The sequence below is a fragment of the Fulmarus glacialis genome, unplaced genomic scaffold, assembly GCF_000690835.1.
Source record: "Fulmarus glacialis isolate BGI_N327 unplaced genomic scaffold, ASM69083v1 scaffold16094, whole genome shotgun sequence".
In the NCBI taxonomy this organism is placed as follows: domain Eukaryota; kingdom Metazoa; phylum Chordata; class Aves; order Procellariiformes; family Procellariidae; genus Fulmarus; species Fulmarus glacialis.
Window position 1 is genome coordinate 1 of NW_009210048.1, and position 27410 is coordinate 27410.

General features: G+C 36.9%; 1 protein-coding gene across 1 annotated transcript; it reads left to right on the forward strand.

Moving 5' to 3' along the window:
* Nucleotides 1–581: 581 nt before the first annotated feature.
* PAXBP1 (PAX3 and PAX7 binding protein 1) lies at nucleotides 582–27129 on the forward strand. Its single transcript, XM_009577047.1, has 18 exons — nucleotides 582–648; nucleotides 1453–1581; nucleotides 3249–3425; nucleotides 4765–4986; nucleotides 5605–5708; nucleotides 6557–6777; nucleotides 7730–7919; nucleotides 12738–12861; nucleotides 15169–15268; nucleotides 15727–15842; nucleotides 18171–18370; nucleotides 20426–20570; nucleotides 20729–20850; nucleotides 21598–21674; nucleotides 21936–22002; nucleotides 23606–23752; nucleotides 24145–24299; nucleotides 26453–27129. The coding sequence occupies exons 1-18, from the start codon at nucleotides 582–584 to the stop codon at nucleotides 26568–26570; spliced, it is 2481 nt and encodes an 826-aa protein (XP_009575342.1). The 3' UTR covers nucleotides 26571–27129.
* Nucleotides 27130–27410: the final 281 nt, after the last annotated feature.

Genomic DNA, 27410 nt, shown 5'->3' on the forward strand with positions numbered 1-27410 from the left:
GGTCAGCGTGCTCCCAGCAGCGGGGTGATGTCCCGCGGGTTTAATTCCGGTTTAGCGGGGTAGGTTGCCTCTGTTTCTGTGTTGCTGGTGCTGGACTGGACTGTTGCACCCGTTGTTGGCGCTCACTGCGGCTAGGTGGCTTGCTGGTCAGGGTGGAGGCTTTAGGCTGACCTGGGTTTGTGCGGTAGCAGGTGCTAGGCCCAGCGCCTGTGCAGCCTCCCCTGCCTCCCCCCAGAACCAGCAGTGCTGGTTGAGGGGCATCTTTCCTGCGGCTTTGTGTGGAGCTTGTTTTCATCTGATGTGGCTTGTGTTCACACATCACGTCGGACTGCCTGTTGTCCAAGCAAACTCCATGTGAAGCCACTGGTGTTTTGTTGCAGAGTTAGTGCATCTAGCCATCCACAAGGTTTATTAGATTAACCTCCACAAATAGTGCAAAAAGTGGTTGAGCAGTTTCTGGACCTCAGTTTTTGGAAAAATAGTATAGTTGTGTTTGTACAGTGCTCCAGCTAATAATTCTGCTGGATTCCAGCAGGTACTGCACTCATGAATCGGTCCATTCACGCTCAGATAATCTGATTATGGATAATAGTTACTACGTATTAAAAATGATCAAAAAACGATCAACACCACTCCTCAAACTCCAGAGTTCGTTGCGTCCCAGAATTTCAGGGTGAATAAAATGAGGAGTTTATTTTTGTGATACCTTTTGTCAACAGGAGAGCTAGTATGCATTTTGAATTTTCTTAGAAGGAATTGTCTTGTAATCACTGGAACTCGGATTCTAAGACTAGTGATTTGAAATCTTTACAGAAATACAGGAAACATGGAATTACACTATAGACTGAAAGAAAACCCCACACATTTGTGGATTTCCTACATGGAACTTTGATTTATTTTTTTTTTTTTTTTTTTTCTTCTGTGCTACTTAGTTCTTGAACTTATTGCATACCTTTTGGTAGATTGTAGTGCTGTAGACATTTGAACTGGTAGTACAACCAAAAACAGCCATTCCCTTACTTGTTAGTTCTGTGAAAAGACTGTTGACCAAAAATGCTGGGGCTTCATGCCATTTTCTTCCAAATTTGTGGTCACAGTGAAGGATCAGCTGGTTTTTGTTTGGTTGGGTTTTTTAAAAAAAAAAAAATTACTACAGTCAGATAAAAGGAGGCCATGTGTATACACTTTTGTGTAACTTCTGCCTTGCTTTTCTGTGACCATGCTGTGAGTGGGATGAATACACTTGAAAATGACTGCAAAAAGATGAGGTAGACATGAGTCCACATGAAAGGATATGGGACTGGTTTTGTTGCAACAATGCAAATGTAAAGTCACATTAAAATACGTTGTTAGTGGCATTTATTAAGTTCTAGGTACAAAATTAAGAGATTTAATAGGTAAGTATACTTCTTGGCAGGTCTAATGTAATGTTTTCCAACTTCTTTTTTAAAGAAACTGAAGAAGTTTTTAAAGTGAAGAAATCAAGTTACAGCAAAAAGATTGTAAAACAATTGAAGAAAGAATACAAAGAAGATCTTGAGAAATCAAAAGTTAGAACAGAGGTCAATTCTCCAACAGATGGTAACTGCAAAACTAATAGTAACTTTTGTGATGGAAGAGATTAAGTATTGTAAATACAAATTACTTTTTTTCAAGATTAATTGTTAAGTCTTTTTAGAGGATTTAGCATTTATAACTGAAGTAAAGCATGCATTAAATGTGTTCATATGAACCTTACAAATGCTGTTCTGAAGCTGGTAGAGAGTTCTTTGATTCTCTCTCATGTGGAAATGAATGTAGAAGGATGAAGTTTCTCAGCTACGAATATGGTTGTCAGTAGACCTCAGTAGTTTCTGTATTTCAGCTCTGTTTATGTCAGATAAGTTTCTTCCTATTGAGTTAGGAAGGAATTAAATTAGTTTAGAACCGTGTCTGGTGCTTATCTGACAGCATGTGTCCTCGTAATGCATCCTCTCGAAAAGGAGGATTTTGGGGTGAGCAGAGTGGTGTTCTTTGTTATGAAGTAAATTATTCAACAGCTGCCTGTTTCAGGACTCGGACCTTAGAGTAGACTTAATGATTAAGACGACAGGATGAAAATGTTGTAGCAGAAGGATCTTTTAACAATGTACAGTCCTCCAGAGCTTGGAATAGAGCCTGGAATTTCAATTTCATTGTACTTCTGGTATTGGTTTTTGGGAAGCTTATTGGTAAAGCGTAATGATTCCTCTTCCAGTTAGCTTTTTGTGAAGAGTAATAACCTACAGTGCTATGAATACAAGATGAGAGGCTTATGATCTAAAGATTGCAATGGTATGGCTGAAGCATATGAGAGTTGAACATGGTCCCATACAGAAAATTGCCCTTTAAGTTAATTAAATTAATCTTTTAAAAATCTTAAATATTTTAAAAAGGCTTTGTCTGCATTTAAAAAACCCACACATTCTTACTAGAATCTTTAAGTTGCCTATGCAGTGGTATGGGGCATGAGCAAAAACAGAAATGATCATTTCTGTGGCTAATGTTCAGGTGAGCTGTGGAAACCTGGATCTTAATTCTTGCTTGTCACAAAGATCCCTAAAAAATTGCATTTTGCACATGGCTAGTGTGTGCTTATTTTCTGTTTGTATGTTTTGCAGTCTCTGTAGTTGGTTTGGTTATAGTGCAAAGACCTCATGGCTGCTACTGAGTCAGTGGTCTGGATTCTCTAAACATGCTGAAGTCTAAAAACTCACATATGTGCAGCTTGGATTGGATAGCTGGATTTAACATGCATTGTTCTACATAATGTTTGTACCTGCTGCCTGTATCTGTATGTTACCCACCTAACATCGGGTAATGTTGCAGCCAGCCCAAGGGGAAAATGAAAGGGTTCTTGTGAAATGAGTCTGTTCTTGTGGAAAGATTTGGTGTAACACAGGCAATGCTTTCTAATTACATATGTAAAAGGCTGTGTGAAGGTTACACATATGATCTTAATTATTGAGTTCCCTCACTTTTTTTAATACTTGGCAATATGTAGAATTTTTAGTGGTTGTTGGGGTCTCTGCTTTGTCAGATTTTATTTTGAGAGGATGTCAGTGACTTAATCACAATTAAGAAGGCGTATTTTACTAGATCTCAAACAATAAAATTATCATTTAACATTTTCATTTGATTTTTACTTTTGATTGTTAGACCTTAAAAAAAAAATACTTCCAAGTGATCTTTATAAAAAGAGTAAAACATGGGCTTTGTTGTCTCACCAGTTGAACCACCACTAGAAAAGACAGGACAAATTAAGGATATAGGCCAAGAAGATGGGACTGCAAACAGTGAGCATGGTGAAGAAGAAATGGAAGTTGAAAGTGAGAAGGAAGAAGAAAAACCAAAAGCTGGTGGGGCTTTTTCAAGTGCTTTGTCATCACTGAATGTTCTCCGCCCAGGTTGGTTATTGTAAGATGTCTGATTTGTTAAAAAATGCTTTAGCCAGCATTTACAGCAGACTAATGTATTTGAGAGATTAGGAAATATTTTCCAGCAATATATCCAGCATCTGAGAATTCAGGAAACTATTTTCCAAAGCTGTTCAATTTTACAAGCCTTATGGGAGAAAATGTTTTGCTACGGAACGCTTCATCTTGATGTCAAAAGCAGGCATTTGACTCTCAAAGTGATGACAAACTGTAAGAAAATCTAGATTTGGAATAGGTGACTTAAAATGAATTTTAACTGCTTTCAATTAAATTTCTGTCTTTAGTTCGAGTGTCTCAGTCACAGGTCTGCAAGGTATCTCAAATGTTTTCCTATCTCAATTTGTCTAATGAGGTTCTGGTCAGGCCCTGAGGCCAAAGAAATCAGTCTGAGAAAGTATTTTTGAAACTAGTTTACTAATTGTTAGCTAACTCGTGGTAGCTGGCTCCCCAAATAGAAGATGGATGTCCTGAATCCACAGACTTGGCCACATCTCAAGGGAAAAAGAATTTCCTAGTTGACTCCTAAATCATTCTTCCTTTTAGCGGTAGTTGCAACGTGGTGCGATATGTACGTTACTGCATCTCTAAATATATTGTTGGCTTGAATAGAGTATCTCATGTCAAGTATAAAGAGACTCTGAAATTTAACCTTTTGTGCGTGCCTAATCAAAGTAGTGGTAAAAATTATTCATGTTTCAAAAAATTGATTTTGGGGGACCATTCTTTATATTACTTGTGTAAGTTGCATTAATTTTGTGCTAGGGATTTTAGATTTTTTTAATTGGGTCTGCTTTTCTTGTTTCCCCTCGATTGTACAGCCTTCTCATGTTAGCTTTGTCTGGTTTGGTGTCCTCTTAATCTCTGAGCTGTCATCATCTGTTGAAATGGCCGATGCTTTTGTTCCCCCAAAATAAGAAGAGTTGGGAGCAGTATCAGGACAGGAAGTGACAGAGTCAAGAACCTCATTTTCTTCCTCTCTTTGCAATAGTCGGCTCCTGTAAAGGGCTTCCTCTTCTTTAGGAATATTTCCCATAGGAACATCAGGCTCCTGCTCTTACGGCACGTGAGCTGCTGGAAGCAGAGCCAGACTTTTGGGGAAAGATACCAGCTCTGAGGGTTTCTGGTCAGAAAGTTTGCATGTGCAGCTTATAAGTTGCTTGCAAATGTTTCTGTGAGTATGGATTTTTTTCCTCACTTTTTTTTTTGTTTGCAAAGATGATTTGGTAGGGTGGCAGAGATGAGTAATAAGAAATCGTTAATAGCTGTTTTGTTGCAGTGGTTGTTTAACGGTGCAAACATCTGTTTCTAGGAGAAATTCCAGATGCTGCTTTTATTCATGCCGCTAGGAAAAAGCGTCAAATGGCTCGTGAACTTGGAGACTTTACCCCCGTTGACAATGAACCAGGTAAAGGCCGCCTTGTTCGAGAAGATGAAAATGATGCCAGTGATGATGAAGATGATGACGAGAAGAGGAGGATAGTTTTTACAGTGAAGGAAAAATCCCAAAGGCAAAAGATTGCTGAGGAAATAGGTAAAACCTTTTTAGAAGGACAGATGATAAACACTCACACTGTTTTCTCTGCAAGTGCTCCCATTCAGCATTTTTAAACAACACATTTTTCAAACAGGCGTGAATCCGGAGTTGTATTCCATTTCTAAGGAAAAGTACTGCATAATGGAATCTGCATATAAAATTTTGCGCACAAACTGTGTTCCTGTGCTTAGAAGCACACAACTCTACTGAATCTGGTAGAAACTTACACTAAGGATCAATTAGTATTGTACTTTGTTTTTTAGGAAGTATATAGTTGTGAAAAGAAAAACATTAGTTCTTTGGTATAGCATTCTTCTTGCTGACAAGCAGGTAAAATAACCTTTTGGAAAAGGAGAATTAGTAAGATACATAAGATTTTAACATTAGAGGGTTTTACCAGCAGTTAATTGCAAATTTACCCATTGGATTTTTTAAGTGGAACCTCTGTGATAATAATTCACAGGCTAGCGTCCTTAATTCCTCATGAAGAGGAAAGGAGGCTGCACTGAGATGTTCCCACCGAAGCATGGTGTCTCAGGTCTTTGAACTTATGGCCCTTACTATGAATACATTATCTTCTCCTTTTTGTTACCTGTCTGTTTTACTCGTATTAAGGTATTGAGGGAAGTGATGATGAAGCACTGGTGGCAGGGGAGCAAGATGAAGAACTCAGTAGATGGGAGCAAGAACAGATACGGAAAGGAATCAACATACCTCAGGCATGTATTTAGTTGTGAACTCTTTTTGGTTTGTTTCTGCATGTATTGGCTAAATCCATTACAAACTTGAGTAGCTTACAGAAGGCTGTTTCATCTGAGAAGTTCAGTGTGTAACTTCTGATATTCTTTAAAGAAACGAGAGGTCAGATTTTAAGTATCCAGTGGTATCTGTTTCATTAGTCTCTCTGTTCTGGGTGGATACTGATTGTGGTGCTGTTAACCAGCATTTGCAGCCTAAACCAGACCTAGAATAACGCCACTTTGAAGAGACCTCTGTTCTTGTTTATCATTGGGTTTGTAGAGTCTATGTAAACTGTGTGTTTCTTTGTCGTTTCTGTATCTTGTGTTGCAGCATAGAGTTGGAATTTGTAGCACGTTGTACCATATGTTGTCTGTGCATTCGTAATGAAGTTGCCACTCAGTTGAAGAGGATAGTTTTTTTTTTTTAAAAAAAAACATTTCAGCAAAATTACAACCAAACACACTGACTCTAAGAACCTATGTCATTCTGTTAAATAGTCTCAGCAAAATTTAGTATAGTCCCAAACACTTGGTTACTGTAGGATTTATAGGCTGGTTAAAATTGTCATTTAATAACTTGTTTTAAGTATAAATACTTAGAATGGTAATGATACGAAGAGTTTGCCCATTTAAGAAGGCGCTTCTTGAGGGAATTTTTCTTCCACCTTAGGTGTTGGAAGTTCTCCACTTAAATCCACTTGATAATTACATTTTGTAAATGTACTTACCTACATTTTTCACTTTATAACATTTGAGATGTGAAAGAAAATAAGCTTCTCCTTTCTTTAAAGTCTAATATAGTACGATTGCATTTCCTCTTCCATTAGGTTCAACCAAGTCAGCCTGCCGAAGTGAATAGTCTGTACTACCAGAACACTTACCAGACACTGTCTTATGGTTCATCGTATGGCATTCCATACACTTACGCTGCGTATGGATCATCGGAAACTAAGTCTCAAAAAACAGATAATACAGTTCCTTTCAAAACTCCCAGTAATGAGATGACTCCTGTTACTATTGATTTGGTAAAGAAACAGCTTAAAGACAGGTAGGACAGACCATCTTTTTAGACTTAAAGACCTGTCCCCTAGCTTTCTGTTCCTCAGGCGTCTTTTAGTCTCGGTGAGCAAACACAGAGTTTCATCGCTGGAAAAGTACTGACTGGCACATCCATTAAAAAAAAAAAAAAAAAAAAGCCAAACAAAAAAAGCTCAAAGTGAAGATGACATTGACACTTTGTTCGAAAATCTCCTTGGATTGCTTCTCTGGAAGTGAAGCTTTAAATATGAGGCCATTGATCTTGTTGAAGACAGGTCTGAATTGCATCTTCTGGACACTGCACAGTCTTATAGTCAAGACTTGAAAGGCCAGTGAGGTGTTTAGCTTGTCAAGTTGCATTCTTTTAAACTGTGAATCAGATTTTTCCCCTTCAGTAGATAAAGAATTTAAATTTTAGTGTATGCAGGGTTTTTTTGATTTAAACACTGTAATCTGCTTGTCAGGTATGCAAAAGGTCCCACTGAATGAACAACCCAATTGCAGTGAGAAATCATTTGTAATGAACAACTTGCACTTTACGTGTCTTCAAAATTGGTTTGTATGCCCCTTGTAGTGTTACAGCCTTTGACAGTGAATCAAGTTAGTAGAGGAATAAGACTGCTTTATAAAAGCTATAGTTCTCCCCTCTCTCCCCCTGCGCCCCAAACCTTTCCTCCCAGTTTTACTTTAGGGCCAGCCTTAAACTATTCTAGGTACTATCAACTCCTGTAAAAGTTTGTGGGAGTGGGCAGTGCAATGCACTCAGCATAGTATAGCAAATTAATTTAAACCATTAGCCTTGCTGTTTATGTAGAGAGGGGAGAAAGTGACAAATGAAAGTTAGAGAGTATGTCTTTGTGGTATTTCCCATATATAGACTTGCACTGTCTGTTTAATATCTCAACGGTCTGAAATATACAGACTTTTGGATGTAAATTTGCTATTTATCCATTACCCTTCAGGTTGGACTCTATGAAAGAATTGCACAAAGCTAATCGGCAGCAATATGAGAAACATCAGCAAAGCCGAGAGGACTCTACCAAGGCAATTGAAAGATTAGAAGGGTCTTCTGGGGGTATTGGTGAACAGTATAAGTTTTTGCAAGAAATGCGAGGGTATGTCCAAGACTTGCTTGAATGTTTCAGTGAAAAGGTAAGGATGCAAAACATTCATCTTTTTTAAAAAAAAAAAAAAAAATAGGGACTCTTAGTACATGCCAAACACCACATCTCCCTCTGTTTTCGAAAAAAGTCCCCTGAGAACATATTCTTCTACAGGTTTGGTTATTCGAGATATATATATGAAAAGATAACTTTTCATCATGCTAAGTTGGTTATCAGAAACCTCTTTCACAGTGTAAGAGATCGCTGACCTTAGATTGCCTAAAAACACTTCTAGATGATATGTCTTCAGGATTTTGGTAGATATTCTGGCATTTCAACTTTACTCAGATGCTGCTTTTTACTTGTGTTGGATATCAGGTTAACAAAAATAAGGGCTGAATTACAACATTGCTAGTTTCTGGAATGCTTTATGAACACAGTATTTTTTGTGTGTTTTTATAGATTTTGTGTGTTATTATAGATTAATTATATTAATAATTAATAATATTATTTTGTGTGTTATTATAGATTTCCTTCTGCCAGGCAGTTTCACATACTTGTTATTGCTCTAGTGTCAAAAAAAAAAGCTGTTTGAAGACACCCAAACTTAAAAATACACTTCTTTCATGTAGTGTGATACTTCTGTATATGCCTAACGTGAAAACTTAGTCTTCTTTCTTATGTTACTAATTATGCTTTAACTACTTTGTTTTAAATATAACAGGAGCTCCTGAATATATATGTATTTATTTATTTATATATATTAAAAAAACACACACAGGAGCTGTAAAATTCAGTTAGCGGTACATGGGCTCTTTCTTCATTGTCTCCTGACTTGAATACAATAGTATAATATCTTCTTAATACATTAGCTGTCAGAATTACTTGAGTAGTTGAAGCTACTGCTTACCTAGCTTGTTAGGTGTGGAAGAGGAATATAAAAACATTCTGGTTGCTAATCGGTTAGACATTAATTGTCCAGCATTAGTAGTATTAGGAGAGTCCCATCTTCACTCCTGTAAATTGAAGAATAGCTATGTCATGAACAAACCCAGCAAGTGTGGACCGGTTAATTCACCCAGCTAATCAATTAGTTACAATAGATATTGTTCACCGAAGAAGCAGTATTCCTGCGTCTGTATTGGCGTTAGCTGTTGAGGGGTAGGTAGTACAGGTACTGTCCTTTGCAGCTCTGTCAGTGCTGGTTGCCCAGATGCCTAAATTCCTACTTAAAGATAATTTTTTTTCTCCGAGATAAATTTGTGTTTCAGAAGACAAGTTAAATACCTGTATCTCTATTCAGCATTTGCTTTCTAAAGACGTCTTGTTAAATTTCTTTTGTAATAACTACAAACCATGTCTGGAGGTTCTCTTTGATAGCCCATGCTGTCTTGTTCAAATATTTTCTTTAAACAAATTGTTTTACACCATTCTGAATATAAACCAAGTCTTTTAGTCTCCCATATTTTGCATAAACCAGGAAAACTTACTCTTAAGTAATAGTGTAACAATTTCCGTTCAGTTTGTAGGAAGGTTATTCACCTATCTAGGTATACTAGTAAATAAATAAATTCCAGCCATTTTACAGCAAATTAGCCGCTGATAATTTAAAGTTGCCTTCTTACAATATACCTTTGCTTTCCTGGTAGTTGGTCTTTTAAGGATTCTGCACCTGGACACCTTCCTCCCCCTTCCCACCCTCCCCATATCCCACCTGCCATGCCAGTCCATTGAACTTTTAAGATACGATTTTTATCATCTCATGCTTTTTAGGGGCATTTACAGAGTTTTGCTGTTTTCAGTTGGAGGCTGCTGCAGTACCTGTACGTACAACGAGTTGCAAAATTAGGAGGTGATGTCGTCAGTTTAACAGGAGCATTTCATTTATTACGAAGTCCTATATATTCCTCCGTTCTTTGGCCAGATAATCTGTTTTGGAATTCAGTGCTTTCAGCATGACAAAAGTACTATCAAATTCAAAACCGGTAGCCCACAGGACACAGCAAGGTTTTCTAAAAAGGAGGCGGGGGGAAGGGGACAAAATAAAGTAATAAAATCAGTATCAGTTTTTAGTTAAATGAAATAACAAAATGCAGCAGGACAGTAAATTCTTCTTACCTTTTGAGTGTAGAGGTAAATTACCTTCAGCTTTTTTGTAGAACCTGTGGCCCTGACTGCTTCATATTTAAAGTGTGTGTGTGTTTATAATATATAATGTACGTGGTTGTTATGATTATAATATACATAAGCATATAAAATATGTATCCACATGTGTAGCAACAATAGTGTGTGTGTATATGTGTGTGTGTGTATATATACACACACATATATATGAACACATATCCTAAATATGTATAAAACTAGGTCTCTATATTTTCTTAGGACTAGTCATGATTATTAGTTAAATTCACATTGGTACTGATCTGAATGAGAAAGTGGTTTGCTGAAGAAACACTAATGGGTTCACAGTATACTTGTCCACTCCAAAAGAGTTTATTCCTCTAGAGTTTTCTTGTATGGCTATTGACTTAGTTTTGGAGAACAAAAAAACATCATCATAAATTAGACTTTCTTCCCCCTACCATCTTATTTCTGCATCTATTCACCATGCTCAACCGTTCATGACCCCCAACCAAGCAGAACCATTTTGTTTGTATTCTGTTTTGAAGAGATTCTAAATGTTAGAAACACTTTGCTCATTGGTAAGGTGCAGTGGAGAGTGTAATGAGGCGGTTATTATGCAAATTCTAGAAACAAGCAATAGAAATGTCAAATCCTCTACGATTTTTTTTTTTCCCCATAAATGATAAAACCAATGGAGCGGAAGATGCTTGCATGACTTCCTTCACAGTAATTACTGTCAAAATTATGCTTTCTGAGAAGGCTAGAAAGTGGTAATGGTGTCTTTACATTTTGAATGTAGGAATATGGATGGGATACAGAAAGATTAAATTGTTCTGAGCGTATATTTGACAGCACAGTTAGATGAACTGTTATTCTACCTGCAAAAGCAAATTATCAGAACATACTGTGTGTGTCAGAGAGGGGGACTGCAGATTAAAATTATCCTTGTCATCTAAATGTTCAGAGAGCTTTTCCTCTTACACTGTTTACAGTGAAAGTGAAGAAAAAAACCCAAAACACTGAATTTAAGGTATTGACTAAACGAAACACAAGGAATGAGGGCTGTAACTTTATAGTAGTCAGTGAAATTGTCAGTCAGTCATCAACCACAGTATTGATTATAGAAGAATAACGGCTTCTACGTCTCTTGTGTTTTAAATGGGAAATATTTTGGATGGATTCATATATCTGAATACATAGCTGGGTTTTTTTAATCATGAGGCAATTATAGAAAGAACCTCTAGGGATGCTTTGAAAAATTTCCATTTAACTTTTCAATTTTAGAATTCTCTTTACACACTTAAGAGAAGAAGCTATATTTTCTATGGTAAACTGTAGTAAAACTAGCATTTTTATTAATTATTATTTCTGTTTTCAGAATTGTCTTAAATTCCAAACATACACTTTCAGCGCTGGGATATTCCCTCCTCCTATTTCTCTCTACTCTGTGTTCTCCAAAAGAAAGTTGTACATATTTTGAGTCGATGCAGAGTTGCTTTCATTTTAATCCCTGTAGCCCAGTTTAATACCACAAAAAGCTAATACTTCTTTCCTTTTAATGTCTCCACTGATGTGTGTGTTATTCTCAGACAGCTGAAATGGCCCTGTAGCTATAATCTCAGAATCTTATATTTTACTGGAGGAGGTTCTTTGATAGCTGCTGAGTCACATTCTGAGTTACATCAGGAAACAATTTCTGATTTTATCTTTCATTTTGAAAAAAACTTAATCCTGGATGTTAGGCAGCAATGAAATATTTGAGCTAAAAGGCTGGAAGACTGTGGATTAAGCATATGTCTTGGAGGTAAGGAGGATATGGCTTAAGTGTTCATACCAAAAGGACTTGCCTTTCCAAATTAAGTGATTATGAAAAGTTCTGTTTGCAATAATCTAATTTTAACTTGCCCCAGGAAATGAATTTTTGCAAAAAATTCACTGAGCAGTGAATCTGCTGTTTAATGTCAGGAAATTCCTAGTTGTTATAACATCATCTATTTTTGTTATAGTTGCTACTGAAATTTAGTCCACTTAAAAAATAAAATAAAAAAAGTGGCAGATCTGATCCAACTTAAATCTGTATACTTCAAAGGTTATACTTAACGCATAACTCACACAAATTGTACAATTTTAATTTTAATGATAGGCTAGAGTAACATTTTACTGATTTGCATTACCTGTTGGCATAACATGCTTATGCAGTGTTTTATTGCATTCCAGTAATAATATTTCAGCATATGCTAATAAGAGTTATAGCAAAACAATACCTGCTGGCTTCAGGAGGTTAGATTCATGCTTTGTTTTTTCACTGTATACAGTCAGGTTATTTTTGCATTAAAGTGTAGAATATTACTACATTCTTCCTTAAAGATAGAGAGGAAACAATGAGGTCTGAGAATTGTAAGCACTGTAACACGATATGTAATGCACTTGGTAGAGAAAACAAGAGTACTTGAAATAACATTTCACACTTTCTAAAATGGTTGTCTTACTGTGTAGACTCATTCAATCAACAGAAGTTATTTTCAGAATGCTATTGCTATGGTTGAAAGCTGTCAACGTTGTTAAATGCATGCATTTTCTTCACGTTGAAATATTTACTGGTCCAAATGATACAAATGGGTAAAAGGAAACAGTATGTGGTGCTAGAAGTACAGTGACAGCATTATGCTTCGGAATAGTATGGTACCCCAGAAACTAAGCACCTGAAGAATTTGATATTACGTAGTGTGTTGTATTTTTACAGGTGCCTCTGATTAATGAACTTGAATCCGCAATGCACCAGCTGTACAAACAGCGAGCTTCCCGCCTTGTCCAAAGACGACAAGATGATATTAAAGATGAATCTTCGGAGTTTTCAAGCCATTCAAGTCAGTCCATCTTGAAGGTTTTTATTATTCATTAAACAACCTTGTTTACTTAGTATGGCTTAATTTAAATGTAAATGTTTAAAGTATGACTGTCTTAAAGTTTATCCTTACTCTTGAGATAGGTAGAAGCAAGTTTATCTAAAAGTTCTCTAATCTGTTTTGTTTTAAACTCAAAGCCACTCTAACTCTGACTTCATCTCTCCTTTCTGTTGCTCTTAACTATATTTTCTCGTTCCTAGCACTGAAAATGTATGCATGGTGGCAATGGTAGTAGTGGTAGCATGTGACTCCCAATTTTCCTCTTATGTCAGGACTTTTCTTTTTTTTTTTTAACCTCCTTGAATCTATAAATTTCCTGTAACATCTACAGTTAACTCTGTACAAAGCCATGAACCACTGGGCTAGAGCTGACTTCTGTCTTATGCTCTATTTTGTAGGCAGCATAAATATTTAATTTCAGACACTTAACTGGTGAAGCTAAAGAACTGGGAGAGAGACTGGTGCCATTGTTAAAAATCAGACTAATAAAAAGTGACCCTATATAAAATACAGCTTAAAATTAGTCAGTTAGAAAACCTGCTTACTGTGAGTGTGTGGATGGGGGATTCTCATTGAGGAGTTTTCTTGAGGTGATTACTCTTCAGTATGTAAAAGTCTACAAAAGTGTGAATGTTAACTTGGATGGAAATATTCGTTCCTTGGAGGAGGTTTTATTCAGCATGTTAAATGACGGGTAAAATATCATATTAATAGTAGTCATCTTTCTGCTTTGGAGAGCTTCCCATTTTTAAAAATGGCTTTCTTGTCTGTCCTATTGCTCACCTAAAATCTTATAATAAAAGCCATTTCTTATTCTGTCACAGTGTGTCCAGAAATGAAATTTTGTTGTACTATTAGATACAACATACTGAGGATGATAAAGCATTAGGGAATCAGAGTCGGTCATCCCTTTATGGAGTGGTTAGCATACATACTCCCTTTAGGGCTTTATTTGGAGCCCAAGGCATCACATGTAGGCCTTGCAGTTTTACCATGAAAATGCTGTTGTGACAACTAGAAATCTAATGTACTAGAAACATATTTCCTAAAAGAAGCTTAGAATGGATTCTTTTAGACTGGAATTTAATGGTGGGGTGGGAATAGTTGCATTGTCAAGGCTGGGTTTTAAAGAGAGATCTTATTTAGTATCTGGGAGTCTTGAGAATGAATTTCGCTGTCTAGAAATAGCTCAGTTCTGTCCCTCAAATTATCACAGAAACTAGGAATTGATGCCAGCCTTTGATTTGAAGTGTGTTGCAGACATAGACGATCTGCTTTTCTTCATACAGAGTCAGAACACTAAAGGGCTAGAAGTGAATTTAAGTTTGTCTGCCAACTTTTGCTTTACTTCTGCGTCAAGACAAGTAGCTCAGCTTCGAATAACGTTTTAAAAAATTGGACAAATGATGGCTTCATCTGTACGTTAATGCTCTTAGTAGTTCTGGTGTAGAATTGGCATACTGACATAGATCATCATTAATATTTTTCCTGATGGATTTGTAAATAGATTTAGTGAGAGCATGTAAATTTACCCCTGAAATTTGGGTAGGATTTTGTTTAAATTTTGATGTTTATATTTTAGTGGGTGGACTTGAGCACTGGCTATCATTCAATCCACTTTTAAAAATTTACCTGAAAAGGATGAACTGGAAACACTCTTGGGTCTGCCTGCTGGTTGTTGGTCAGCTTCACTGGTTAGCTGTGTTGTTTTCTATAATCAGGAACATCTATAATGAATCGCAGCTTAAAAAGAGGAGGGAAGATGATTTATTTTCCTGTAGATTTTGATGTGTTTTAAATTTTAGGCAATCTAAAGCATATAAACTTAGAAAACACTGTGACTAGAACTCTGAAGTGTCATATATTCCTGCTCTGGTCTCTCTTCTCTGCCTTTCTTTTTGTTCATTTTCTTTTCAAAAGATAACATGGTGAGTGTGCTTATGTAAGGAGCACTTTTTGTCTTGGAACATTTGATTTAAGCAATTTCTATTAAAACTGTTGACTTTTACATCGTGGGGCACTGTTGTGAGAGAGACAAGAGTGAAGTATAGTGAAAACTATTTGACATATAAGTGGAGATTTTTCCAAACTCCACTACTTCCTTTTTTAACCTCTACACTTGCGAATTCAGGTTTCTGGGTGCATCTTATTGAAAACTTCGAATTACGCTTAGTTTAAAGTAGGTAAAAGGCTCTTATGAAACTGCCTACAACACATTTATGTAATCATAGATAAGCATTTTAATTTTCATCAATGGTAATTTTACAGATAAAGCACTGATGGCACCAAATCTTGAATCTTTTGGACGAGACAGAGTGATCTATCAAGAACAAGTAAAGCGTCGGACTGCAGAAAGAGAGGCTAGAAGGTAGAGTACTGAGATTTCTTGTCCATTAGGAGTCTTAGCCTGCTTGCAGAACACAATTGTCCTGTGTGACATACTAACGTAAGTAGCAATGTTTGCTCCTTTCCTGCAAAGGGAAGAAAACACTTAAGCTGGTATGCTGGGCAGGAGTATTCCTATATATATATCCCAGCTTATCGTGCAAGTGTACAAAACAAGGCACCATTACATGATACTGATATAAAATCACTAAAAGAAAGCATAGTAAACCCATCCGTATCTGTATGGTCTCTGCTGGTTTCTCTTCCTTCCATTGTTTGAGGCAGCAACATAGTGGAATGTTTGAGGTGGTGACATAGTGAAAATTTTTTCAACATGGATTTCCTTGCATTAAAAGTTATGACAAGCTTAGGCAGGTCTGTTCATTGTATGGGGGGGGAAAAAAGAAGTAATAGCTGGTTTATACTGCTGATCCTTTTCAGAGCTCGTCGTAGACAAGCAAGAGAGCAAACTGGGAAGATGGCAGATCACCTTGAAGGCCTTTCCAGCGATGATGAGGAAACTTCAACGGATATTACAAACTTCAACATGGAGCGAGGTTAGAAAAGCTACTGAAGCTTTATGTAACAAAATACAGAAAATTTGGCAGGGGAAAAAAAAAAAAAAACAAATGCGGCCCTATCCGTATATTTCACCATATTTTGGAGAAAGTTTAGGAACTGTTCCGTGCTGGATCATCAACGTGACCAAAACAGTCTCTTTCGCCAACCTGTTGTGCAGCTTGCAGCTAACTAAATACCACATCCTTAGTGAGATTCTTATTTAAATCAAACATTCTTTTGCTGGCAAGCAGTAAGCTTTTGTACCTTCAGCGGATACTAGGTCTTCTTTCTAATTTGTAACGTGGTTTATCATTCTTCAAATATCTGTTTTACCTGTGAAATTCTGAAAACCTCAGTGCTTTAGAAACCTTTTTTCACTTGATAGGAAGTATTTTCTGGAGTTTTGCGTAAGCATCTGGAAATGCAATAGCCAAAGTTTTGTAGACTCTTGTTACAGCCTGGCAAACTTTGCAGGTGACAGAAAATGTTGAATGCAAACATTGCAGAAAGATCTTGTGGTACTGACTTTATTTGAAATTCATCTGCAGTTTTATGGTGATTTGCTCAAAGTAACCATTATTATGCAATTATGCATAACCCTAATTATGCAATAAATGGCATTGTAAGTTGAACTAATGCCTCTAAAGCACTGGGAGAACTGCAAGAAACCTGGGATTTGGGGAAGTATGGATAGTTTGATGGAACAGTCATCTTTTACAGCAGCAGTTAAAAGGCAAACAATTCCGGTGGTTACTGTGAAACCAGTAGCAAAGAAAGTAGAACATCACTGTAGTAATCCTATTACCTTCTCATTTTGAACCTGAGTACAATTATCATTCTCTCTGATTAAAGAGAATTAATCAGTTTAGAAGAAGTGTGGAGAAGGGGAGCAGCAAGGATCACATGTATAGAATTGCTTATGTTGTATGTGAGGAGGGATTAAACAGGTTTTGGACTCTTCAGCTAGGAGAACGATGTTGGCTTTTCACAGTATGAGAGCTAGGGGGCATGAAATGAAGTGGCAGGATAGGTTTGAAGGAAACAAGTCACTTCCCACAGAGAGTGTAATAAAAATGCCAAAGTTGTGGCTGTAGGTGGTTGTGGAGACCCAAAGTATGAACAGGTTAAAAAAGCAATTAGATGAACTGTCCAGCAGTTGGGGCCTTTAGAAGTGCAAACAGTTTCCACACTTTCAGTTGCTGGCTGATTTACCAAAATTGTGGATGCAGGGAGAGCTCTTTGATAAACAAAGCAACTGTTTAGGGTTGTTAGGTGCTATAATTAACTTTGCTAAGTTAAATGATCTAGATTAAAAATTCAGCGTGGCTGAATTGCTATGTGTAACTTGGCACTTTTATGTGTACAAAAGCCTTTTGTAGGAGTTTCATCAGTTTCTGAGTAAGCATAGTATTTCCAAAGCTTTTTTTTTATCATTCGTAGCTCTCGTGTTAGTCCAGAATCAGCAGTGAGCTATATGGAACAGAGGGATGCACCTTGGACCTGCTAACTTTATTTGTAGCATCTCTTCTTGATCCCAATGTGAAAAGTGTGTTTATATGACATAATCTCATGTCCCCTCAGCCCTGTCTCTATCTGCTGTGTGTACTAGTTATGTTAATTGTGTACAGGTTACTACCGTAACTGAACATTAAAAACTCTGGCTGCAGCAAAAATGACTGATTAAAATGAAACTAACCCTGGGAAGTAGAAAAGATGAAGGAAAAATAATATATAGAGAAAAAGTTTTGGACTGCGTAGAATACTGGTACTGTAAATACAAAAAATGTAAGGAAGGTGCTAAGGAATTGTAATGGTTGCCTAGTGCTAACAGCCATGTTATGTTCAGCAGTTTAGCATGGTGTCTGCCAGGACCCGCTTTGTCTGAAGTGCTGATTCAGTTGGCTTATCTGAGATGCCCTCCTGTACTTGTATTTGGATGAGCAAAGCTGTAGAATAGTTTGGGCTGGAAGGGACCTGGAGATTAGCTGTTCCAAACTCCCATGCAGGGCAAGGCCAGCTCTGAAGTTAGACTCACACTGAATACTGCCCAATACATCACCAGTCCAATGTCTGGTAACTGAAAATCATTGTATGAAATGTTTAAAGCAAGACCTGTGGTAAAACAGTGTATCGGAGAGTACTCAGGTGCTCATGTTTTTATTGCTTTGTATATTTGAGGCAGAAATAAGAGAACTTTTAAAGGTGATGGGGTTTTAGTTTTGTTTATAGGAGTTAGCTTATGCCAGTGAGCATCAAAGTCCATCTTGAAAGAGGTATTACAGGGAATAGGTGATTAACTTACTACTCTTTTTCTCCCCCACCAGATCGTATATTGAAAGAATCCAGCAAAGTTTTCGAAGATGTTTTAGAAAGCTTTTACTCAATTGATTGTATTAAGTCACAGTTCGAAGCTTGGCGCTCAAAGTACTTTGCTTCTTACAAGGATGCTTATATTGGCCTCTGTTTACCAAAGCTGTTTAACCCTTTAATCAGACTTCAGCTGCTTATCTGGACTCCTTTGGAGGTAAGGTCCTCTGCAAGCAACTTCTACGTAAGCTTCTATATAGTGGTTCTTTCACACTTCTGCAGGGCAAAGTCAATCGCACCTTTGAGTGCTTCTTGTAAATGCGTGTTCTAGGCATGAAGTTTAAATTGGGCACCTCTCTTGGGGTGAAGCCTTTCTGGGGAGTTTCTGGGCTTTGTCCTCTGTGTTCCCAGTAGGCCAGAGTTCAATTCAGCACATGCCAGTACCTTCTCAGTGAGTGGTGTAGACCAAAAAGCCAAACAGCTTTTTAAATAATACCCTTTTTAAAATACTTAAGAGAAAATTGTGATTCTAGAGATGATGTTTCTTCAGAAGGAACTAAGAAGCCTGTTTTTATGTTGACTTACAACCTATGTCTCTACATTATACATCTTTCTGTCTCTCACTTACACCTTCATACTGTGTATAACTCTGGCTGGCAATTTCCAAGTCTTCCTTACAGTACTCATTGCCCAGTTATTAGGTAGGGAACATGGGAAAAGCAGGACAGCATTGTTGCAGCCCAGTATCCCTGGCACATGTTCATTGTCTAGTGTGCATATGAGTGCTGACATGAGTAGCCATTAGGACAAACAGTTCAGGTAGCTTTTGACTCCCACTCTGTTCTTCCTACCAGTGAAAGCTCTTGTATTTCTGCTGCAGTCAGGTGCTTATTTTCACAGTGCTGGTAGGAACTTACTTTGTTCTGGCACGTTGGCTTTTACTGGGAAATGGGAGTGGGTCAAGGCACAAAGTGCGTGCAATTGCATAAGCTTGTTGTTTGGTTTGGTTTTTTTTTTTTTGTTTGGTTTTTTTTTTTTTTGGGGGGGGGAGGGTTGGAAATGAGGCTAATAAAGCAGATTGTCTTCTTCCCTTTCAAAACTTAGCTCATCCACAGCGCTGTCTGCAGACGTGTCAGCCTATCTCACAAATGACTGAATCCCTCCTTTTTTCAGAAGTGGGGGGGTTTTTTTCTTAGCTACTAAGAGAATATTTGTAGAAGGGGATCTTCAGTCAGCTCTGCTCTGATTGCAGAGGAAGGGAAGCATGAGTCTTCTTCAGAGAGCACTCAGAGTATTTAATTTGTATAAATGAGGGAAAACCTATGAAAGGCGTCCTCATTAAATTTAAAACTATTTTTGTACATTCTCCCTTCCCCCCTGCTATTTCTATGTGAATTCCCAGGCTGGCAAAACAAAGCTCAACTTAGTTGGAGACATGGCACAGAATTCTCAAATCTAACCGTTTTCACTGGTCCTGTTAAGCATTTTGTTAAGTTAAAAAAATTACAAGGCATTCATAAAAAGAGGTTTTTAATCCAGAAAGCGTAATTTTGTAATGCAGCACAAATGAACTATACTTCTCACTTTTACCCTAATCTGTGGGCTTTTTTTTTTGCTCAGGTGTAATTAGAAGTTAAAATCTGTAGGGCAACAAGCTGCCAAAAAAAAGCAGTCTTACTTCCACCATTTTCACTTTTGTTAGATCTAGCGATTGTGTGATTGTAGAGTGAATTGGTTCATTTGGCTGATTTATGGAAAATTGACCTTGCTCCCCATCCTCTCTCAGGTTTTGATTGGGTTCGGTTGTCCATATGCACTAATCTGACCTGTGGTGGCATGATTACTAGTGTCCAGGCAAAGAGGCAGAACACTTTCTTCACTTCTCAGGAATCAGGCTTGCCTATATTTCTGAAGGAAGTAGTATCACTGCTTCAGGAGTAGGGGAGCCAAAGCAGGTGAAATAATTTGTCCATCCTTGTGCCAGATTAGAGATTGGTTTTGAGGCACTGTATCTTTTTTTGTTGCTGTTTCCAGTGCAGATGAGTACCTGACGCGTAGACAAAAAGGACTAGTTTTTTGAGTTGTTACTGTGCTCAATTGCTGCTTACCCTGCCTGCTTAGCACACTTGGTAGACTGTTTTAAAGTAGTTTTGTTCTGTTTTGTGAGTGTATCATACTTGCATATATAATACTTTTTTTCTTTTCTTTTTTTTTTAATGTGTTGACTTCAAATCTCTGTTTAGGAATCTAACCTTGATTCTTCTTTTATTAGGGCAAGTGTCGAGATTTTGAGACTATGTTGTGGTTTGAATCATTGCTGTTTTACGGCTGTGAAGAACAGGAGCAAGTGAAAGATGATGCTGATATTTCACTATTGCCTACCATTGTAGAGAGGGTTGTTCTTCCTAAATTAACAGGTACAGTCTTAGAAAGAAAATGGGGGAAAAGGGGTGTGCGTGGAAGCCAATGCTTGTTTGTGCTTTCAGATTTTACTGTTTTGTAAATTATTGCTTGACTGTCTTAGTACCTGTATTTGAGTATTTGCAAAGTGGAGTAATTCTTCAATCTGTTACAGTGATTTCTGAAAATATATGGGATCCTTTTTCTACAACACAAACATCTAGAATGGTAGCAATTGTACAGAAACTAGTAGATGGATATCCTTCAGTGGTGAATGCAGAAAACAAAAATACACAAGTAAGTTGTTTTTTCTTAAATATCTTGCGTAAGTTAAGGAATTTGAATATATTTTTAATACACTATATTGGAGAACACAGCATGCTTAGTGAGGAGCAAGAAAGAGAATTTTGCAATTATTTCATGCCCTGCAGCCTAGTTATGGAGAGTCAAGTACAGTGATAAATTAGGAGGAGGAACTCAGTGAAGTCTCCCCAAAATAGATGCTAGAGATAAAAAGAGATACCAAATGTACTAAGACTTGTTGGTCTGCAGTTTTGCTTTAGCCAGGCTTTTCTTTTTTAGATCTTTGTAACCTTTTCAAATTTATTGCCTTGAAATTTGATTGTTTTACTTATCTTCTATGAATACAAGAACCGATATCATGAGTTCAGGTGCCGTAACTAATGCAATGTATGCATTGCCTTTAAAATAATGAGAGATAAGCCAAAGTGCACATATATGGGGAATTAACAGAGACTAAAAATGACAAAAGCCCTGACTTCCCAGAAGCTAATTGTGTAGCCAAGCTTAACCATAAAGTAATTCCATTGCCTTCAGTTTTTATTGAAAGTGTCAAATTTCAGTTCTGTTAATTATTACAGGCTTCTCTAAGACTTTATTTATGTGTGTTCTTAAGTATGCATGCCTTTTATTGGTGCAATTTTAGGGTCACAAATGTTCTTTGTTCCTTTGAAAATCAATTTCTGAGTAGTTAACTACTAAGCAGTGCTTTGGACTTTTTAAAAAAAAAATTATCTGTTTCAGATGCTTTTAAAGGCATTGTTGCTAAGAATGAGAAGAACACTAGATGATGATGTATTCATGCCATTATATCCAAAAAAGTAAGTTTGCTTTCAACTGTGGTGTTAGACCTTTATTAGCAAGTCGGTGTCTTCTGTCCGTAGTTAACGGGTTTTTTCTCAGTATGGTTCACTGGCTGGATACAGGAGATGTTTCGTTATCACACTGTGAGGATTTAGCAAAGACAAGCAGGATGAAAGGGAATGTTTGTAGAAATGAACTGTGTGTGGGAAGGAGGAAGCCAGCAAACTCCAGATAGAGGTGGTCTTCGTTGCTCATTAAAGAAATCTCTTACTTTCCAGCATCTTAGAAAACAAGAACTCTGGTCCATATTTGTTTTTCCAACGTCAATTTTGGTCCTCTGTTAAGGTAAGTCAGTAAATACATCCGGTAAATCTTTGGTCTTGACAGTGTAGCAATAAAACCCTCTTGAAATTTGTGGAAAATGGTAGATGGAAATTGCTTTAACTTTATTTGAAAGAACTCTAAATTAGGATTCTTTGTCTTTGATAATGCACTGTGCCATCTTCAAAAGATTGCCAAGTGAAAGCACCGTCGTTTTAACTTGTACGTTGTTTTACGTTGGGTTTACTTAGCATACTCAACCCAGTTTTTTTAATGTCATTGTGCTTGTCAGAATAAAATATGCTGCTTTTATTTCACTTATATGGGAATGGGAGAGCTCGGTTTGTATTTTTTTATATATATAGTGTGAGAATCTTCATGAAAATAACTTGGCCCTTTTTGGAAAGCTCGCTTCTGTTTGTAAAGTATAAGAGCATTTGTAATCTTAGTTTAATTGAAATGATAGAGTGTGTGAAAGAAAAAGTTTCTGTGTGTGGAGTGTGCAATATAGAGTTTGCAAAGGTCTGTCAGAAGCTATGACTGTTGCAGTTTATTTCCAATAAAAGGCTGTGAAGAAAATTAACTCCCAACTAAACAGGAAAGTAAAGTATGAGACTCATGTTGATTGAACTGCTGATCTCCATGATCACACAAACAGAACTCTCATCTGGAATTTTTGGAATTTTCTATTTAAATTGTAGCAGTGAGGGAGACTGTATTCTGAATAGGTTTGCAATCACTTCATTTACTTAAAATATTTGGCACTGAATTCTTTCACTTTGAAATAAAAGTCAAGTTCTTAAATGCTGTCTAGAGCAAAAAAAGCTCATTTATTAAAATGTTGTTGTTAAAAGTGAAACAGATCACCTATTTAGGGCTTGTGTCTCTTTCAAGAGTGAAATTGCCTGCTTCTGGCAATATCTGCTGGAGCCTGGGCAGTTTAGAAGTATGCATGCTGTTACCACTGTTTTATTTTAGGGAAGCATTAAAAATACTTGCACTAGCAAGTCAGTTACAGCATCACAGACGAGCAGAAATAGAAGCTGGGAGGCAAGTGCTCGCTTACTGTTTCCTGATGATCTGCCTCAACAGAGAACTGCTGGCTGCGTTCATTTGTACGAGGCTGGCAGCAGTTCTCCACAGGCCATACGCCAGTGAGGAATGACAGCTGTACGGCTGGCTTAGCCAGCACTCCCCCGTGACACTTGCTGTGTCTCTTGTGTCACTATGCCTTGGAAATAAGGGCACGCTGACAGCGTGGCTGGGGATTTCATTGGCAAGGGGGCTGTGAATTTGCCCCTGTATGGCATATACTAGGCCTCACTTGGCTTGACATTGACATCACATTTTGAGAACAAGATGGCTTAAAACTTTAATTCTTTTTTTCTGATTTCTTCTGCAAAACATGAGCAAAGTTCAGGTGGTGGTGGTGGTTGTTGTATGAGAATTCCTAACACTTTAGGCTGGTACTTTATGTATTCTGAATAGTTTTGAAGCTAACGGAAGGCATATTTCTACTGCTTACCTTGGCTACGCTGTTGCATTTGAAGAGGCTCTAGAGCGTTTGATCAACCTCCTGGTTTCAGTACATTTTTAAATACTTATTTTCCCTGTGTTGTATTTTCAGTTATTAGGAAACTTCCTCCAGTGGTATGGAATCCTTTCAAACAAAACTCTCCAGGAACTGTCAATAGATGGTCTGCTAAACAGATATATTCTTATGGCTTTTCAAAACTCTGAGTATGGAGAGGACAGCATTAAGAAAGCTCAAAGTGTAAGTAAAATCACACAATGTTTAAAATCACTCGCAATTCACAAATGTCAACTGAAGGAAAAATACAGTTAAAACTTGAGGTTACCTATGGAATCTTGGCTCAAACTTGTCATGTCAGTGAAAAAGAGATTTTTTTTTTTTTTTTTTTTTTAAATACACAAGCTAAAGAAAGAACCTTCTCTGGCTCATGCCTGTAGATAGTTTACGTATAGCGTAGGTTTCGGTGTTTTACTGCTTGAATTTTGGAATTTTTTTTTTTTGTGGGTTTCTGACTGTTTCACTCAGTGAGCCTTGTCACTGCGATGTTATGTGGCAGACTTCACAAACCATGTTAGATAGCTTTTAAAATTTTGTTACATTGTCTTTAACTTTCTTTTTCCTGTTATGTCTAGGTAATTGCATGCTTTCCTAAACAGTGGTTCGCTAATCTAAAGGGAGACAAGACTATTTCTCAGCTAGAAAACTTCTGTAGATACCTTGTTCATCTGGCTGATACAATTTATAGAAACAGCATTGGTTGCTCTGATGTAGAGAAAAGAAATGCGAGGTAACTTACTTTGAGTTAATGCAGTTGCAATTTTTGTGCTTTGTGTTATTTTGCTGATGCATGCAAACATGGGTAAATATCTCCACACTGCTGCATGTCTTTTGAAACTTCTTTGAATTCAAACTTAAAAAATGTTACGGTATGGTAGATGGGGAGATTTTTAAGGTGTCTGAAAACAGCAACTGCTGGAAATCTTTAAACATTCATAATATATTCTGCACTACTGCTTAGTGTCACTGATTCTGGCAAATTTTGTAGCTACTGGTTTTGGACTGCTCCACTATGTGAGCCTGTTGCCAATTCCTGCATAACGGCTTCTAAATTACAAACTGTGCTTTTGTATACAGTACAAAAGTTCTGACTTTATTTACACAACCAACTAGATGAACCTGTTTTCCCCTAGATCGAAGGGTCCATTTTACTTGTATCTGATAACCAGCATAATTAAAAGTTTGGATTAGATGCATAAATGTTATTGCCAGCCAAGTAACCTGAAATGCTATGGGTGTATCATTTTAAGCAATTATAAACTTAAAAACCAAATTGTTGCACTGATACTCAGGAATATAACAAGACTGGAAGATTGTTTATTCCTGTGCTGTTGCATGAGAAGGAGAGGTTTCAAAGTCAATAGTTCTGTTGTTCCAGCAAACCTGAAACTTGGAAAGACGAACCCCCGTGCTACCTGCATTAGTCATTCTTGATAGTTGAACTTGCTTGAGCCATAGTTGAGTTACTCTTCAATTATTGAGGCTCTCCAGGGGATTAGATCCTTCTCCCTTTTTGATCTTATGCATAGCACTGAAACACAGAGACAGAAATTTCCCTTAAACCGTAGCAGAAAAATCTTGGTTAAGAAGTCGGGGGTTTTCTGGTATCAGGTTTTTTTCCAGTTACCATGTTGGTTATTAGATGCCTTTCTGTCTTTAGAGTCACTTTTGGCTGTGGCATATGAATCATCCAGTTTTCAGAGAACACCCAGCTTTGTGCCACACTGAGTTGTGCTCAAACAACTTTTTATCCGCTCTCAGGTTATGCCTCAGAACTTTGTGTCCAAAGTATAATAGTAGTGTCACATACCAATTTAAATTTCCCCATGATTCAAATCCAAAATAGACTTGTTACTCCGTCCTTTCTAAAACCAAAATGCCTAGCCTAGCATGATACTGGAATTGAAATGAAGGAGTTGAGAGAGAATCCAGTAGAGATTAAACTTTCTCTCTTTCGGTAGCCTGTTTCTAAATTTGAAAGAACTTTCTTTACCAGCTGAAATGATAACTTGGTAAAACTTTGTATTGGAAGAGAAACATCCAATTAATCCTTTTGTTCACAGTGAGTTCTAATATCATTTCTATCTTCTGTCCTCCTGCTTTTTCTCGGCATTTAACAAATCTGTTGCCATTGCCCCCATTAAGCAGATAAAATAAGTCTGCAGCAGAAATACTACTTTGTAATGTCTTTTCATATAAAACCTAGTACAGTTGTTTGAAACAAAAAGGCATTAATTTCTGCCGAGAAGTAAGTGTATCTTTACCTATGTCTGGTACCTATGTTGGTGCTAGTTTTCCAAATGTTGGATGCGTTTTCACAGATCAGCTAGGTTCATTTTTAAGATTAATTTTTGAACTGTACTTTTTGTGAGACTGGTCTAAATTTCATGTCCATGCTCCTAGCAAAATACCAAAATTGTTCTTGACAGCAGAAGTACAGTCCTCCTAGCAGTTTGTTCACTCTAAGCTTCCTAGATTGACCTGAATTGTAATGCAGTTCATTGCTGGCAAGCTTCCTACCTTTTTAAAGCATGCATTAAAGTGTACTTGCTGCCTTGATTTTTTTTTTTTTTTTTTTTTTGGCTTAAACATTAGTTACCAAGAGAGCTGTAACTCATTGCATAGTACCGTAAGTAATCCAAGACTTTTTCTTGAGATTACACTGCATCTAGTATTAAACCATATTGTATGATTAATTCCTACTCCCAAAATAAATTTTTCAACTTCAGTACAAAGCTGATAACCGACTTATTTTATAAGACTAAGCAAGTGGAGGAGAAGATGATGTGAAGTATGGATTCATAATGTAGTCTTCTGTTGAAATATTAATACTTGTACATGATTGTTGCATTCCTGTATTGACTTCTCCTTCATTTTTTTTAGAGAGCACATAAAGCAGATCATAAAGCTTCTAGCAAGTATCCGAGCACTGGATCATGCTGTGACAGTTGCAAATGATCACAACGTAAAAGAGTTAAAGATTTTAATAGAAGGAAAATAGACTTTTCCGACAACTCATTTTGAGCTTTAAAACCATTCCTGATGTGTAATTTATGTATATATGTAAAGTTTCTTAAACTGTAAAGTATTGATCTCTGTTTTAATACAAAGTGCATTCTTATATACAGCATCCTTAAAAAAAACCAACAAAAAATAATTTACTTCTTTGAAAACAAAAATGGAATCCCAAGATTGTCATCTTTCCAGAAATGAGATTTTCCTTAAAGTTTCTCAAAATCTTGTTTACAAAAATACTTTGTACCCATGATTAGTAGTCATCTACTCCTGTTAATTGTTCCATGGTTAACTGGAATGTGTATAATATATTATGTGTAATACAATGTATGCATATATTTATACCACCATGTTGCTTTCACACTGGATATAGAGATCTTGTACTGTTGGAATAAGCTTTTCATTTGCTAAAAAATACTTTTGACAATAAAATTATCATATTATTGGTCAAAAGGGCTGGCAAAACATTCAAATATCTGAAAATCATTTGAGCTAAAGAGTAGAGACACTTTCAAATGGAACCTGACCTTTAAAAGCAGCTGTGCTGCACTCAAATTGGAATAGCTAAAAAATTATTTGCATTCAGAATATGGAACTCTTAAGACTGTTTTTAAAAACAAAACAGAAAGGAAAACCTAAATCAATGCTTAATTTTTTTTTTAATACAGGCATACAATGAGAAATTGTGATTATTGCACAAGCGTACATGACAGCACCTCCTAAGCCCAAACACCTTTCATTTTGTAGGAGTTTACCCATGAACTCTGGACCCTTGTTCCTTGTGCAATTTAGTTAAATTCACTGGTTTTGTCATCTTGGATTTTTT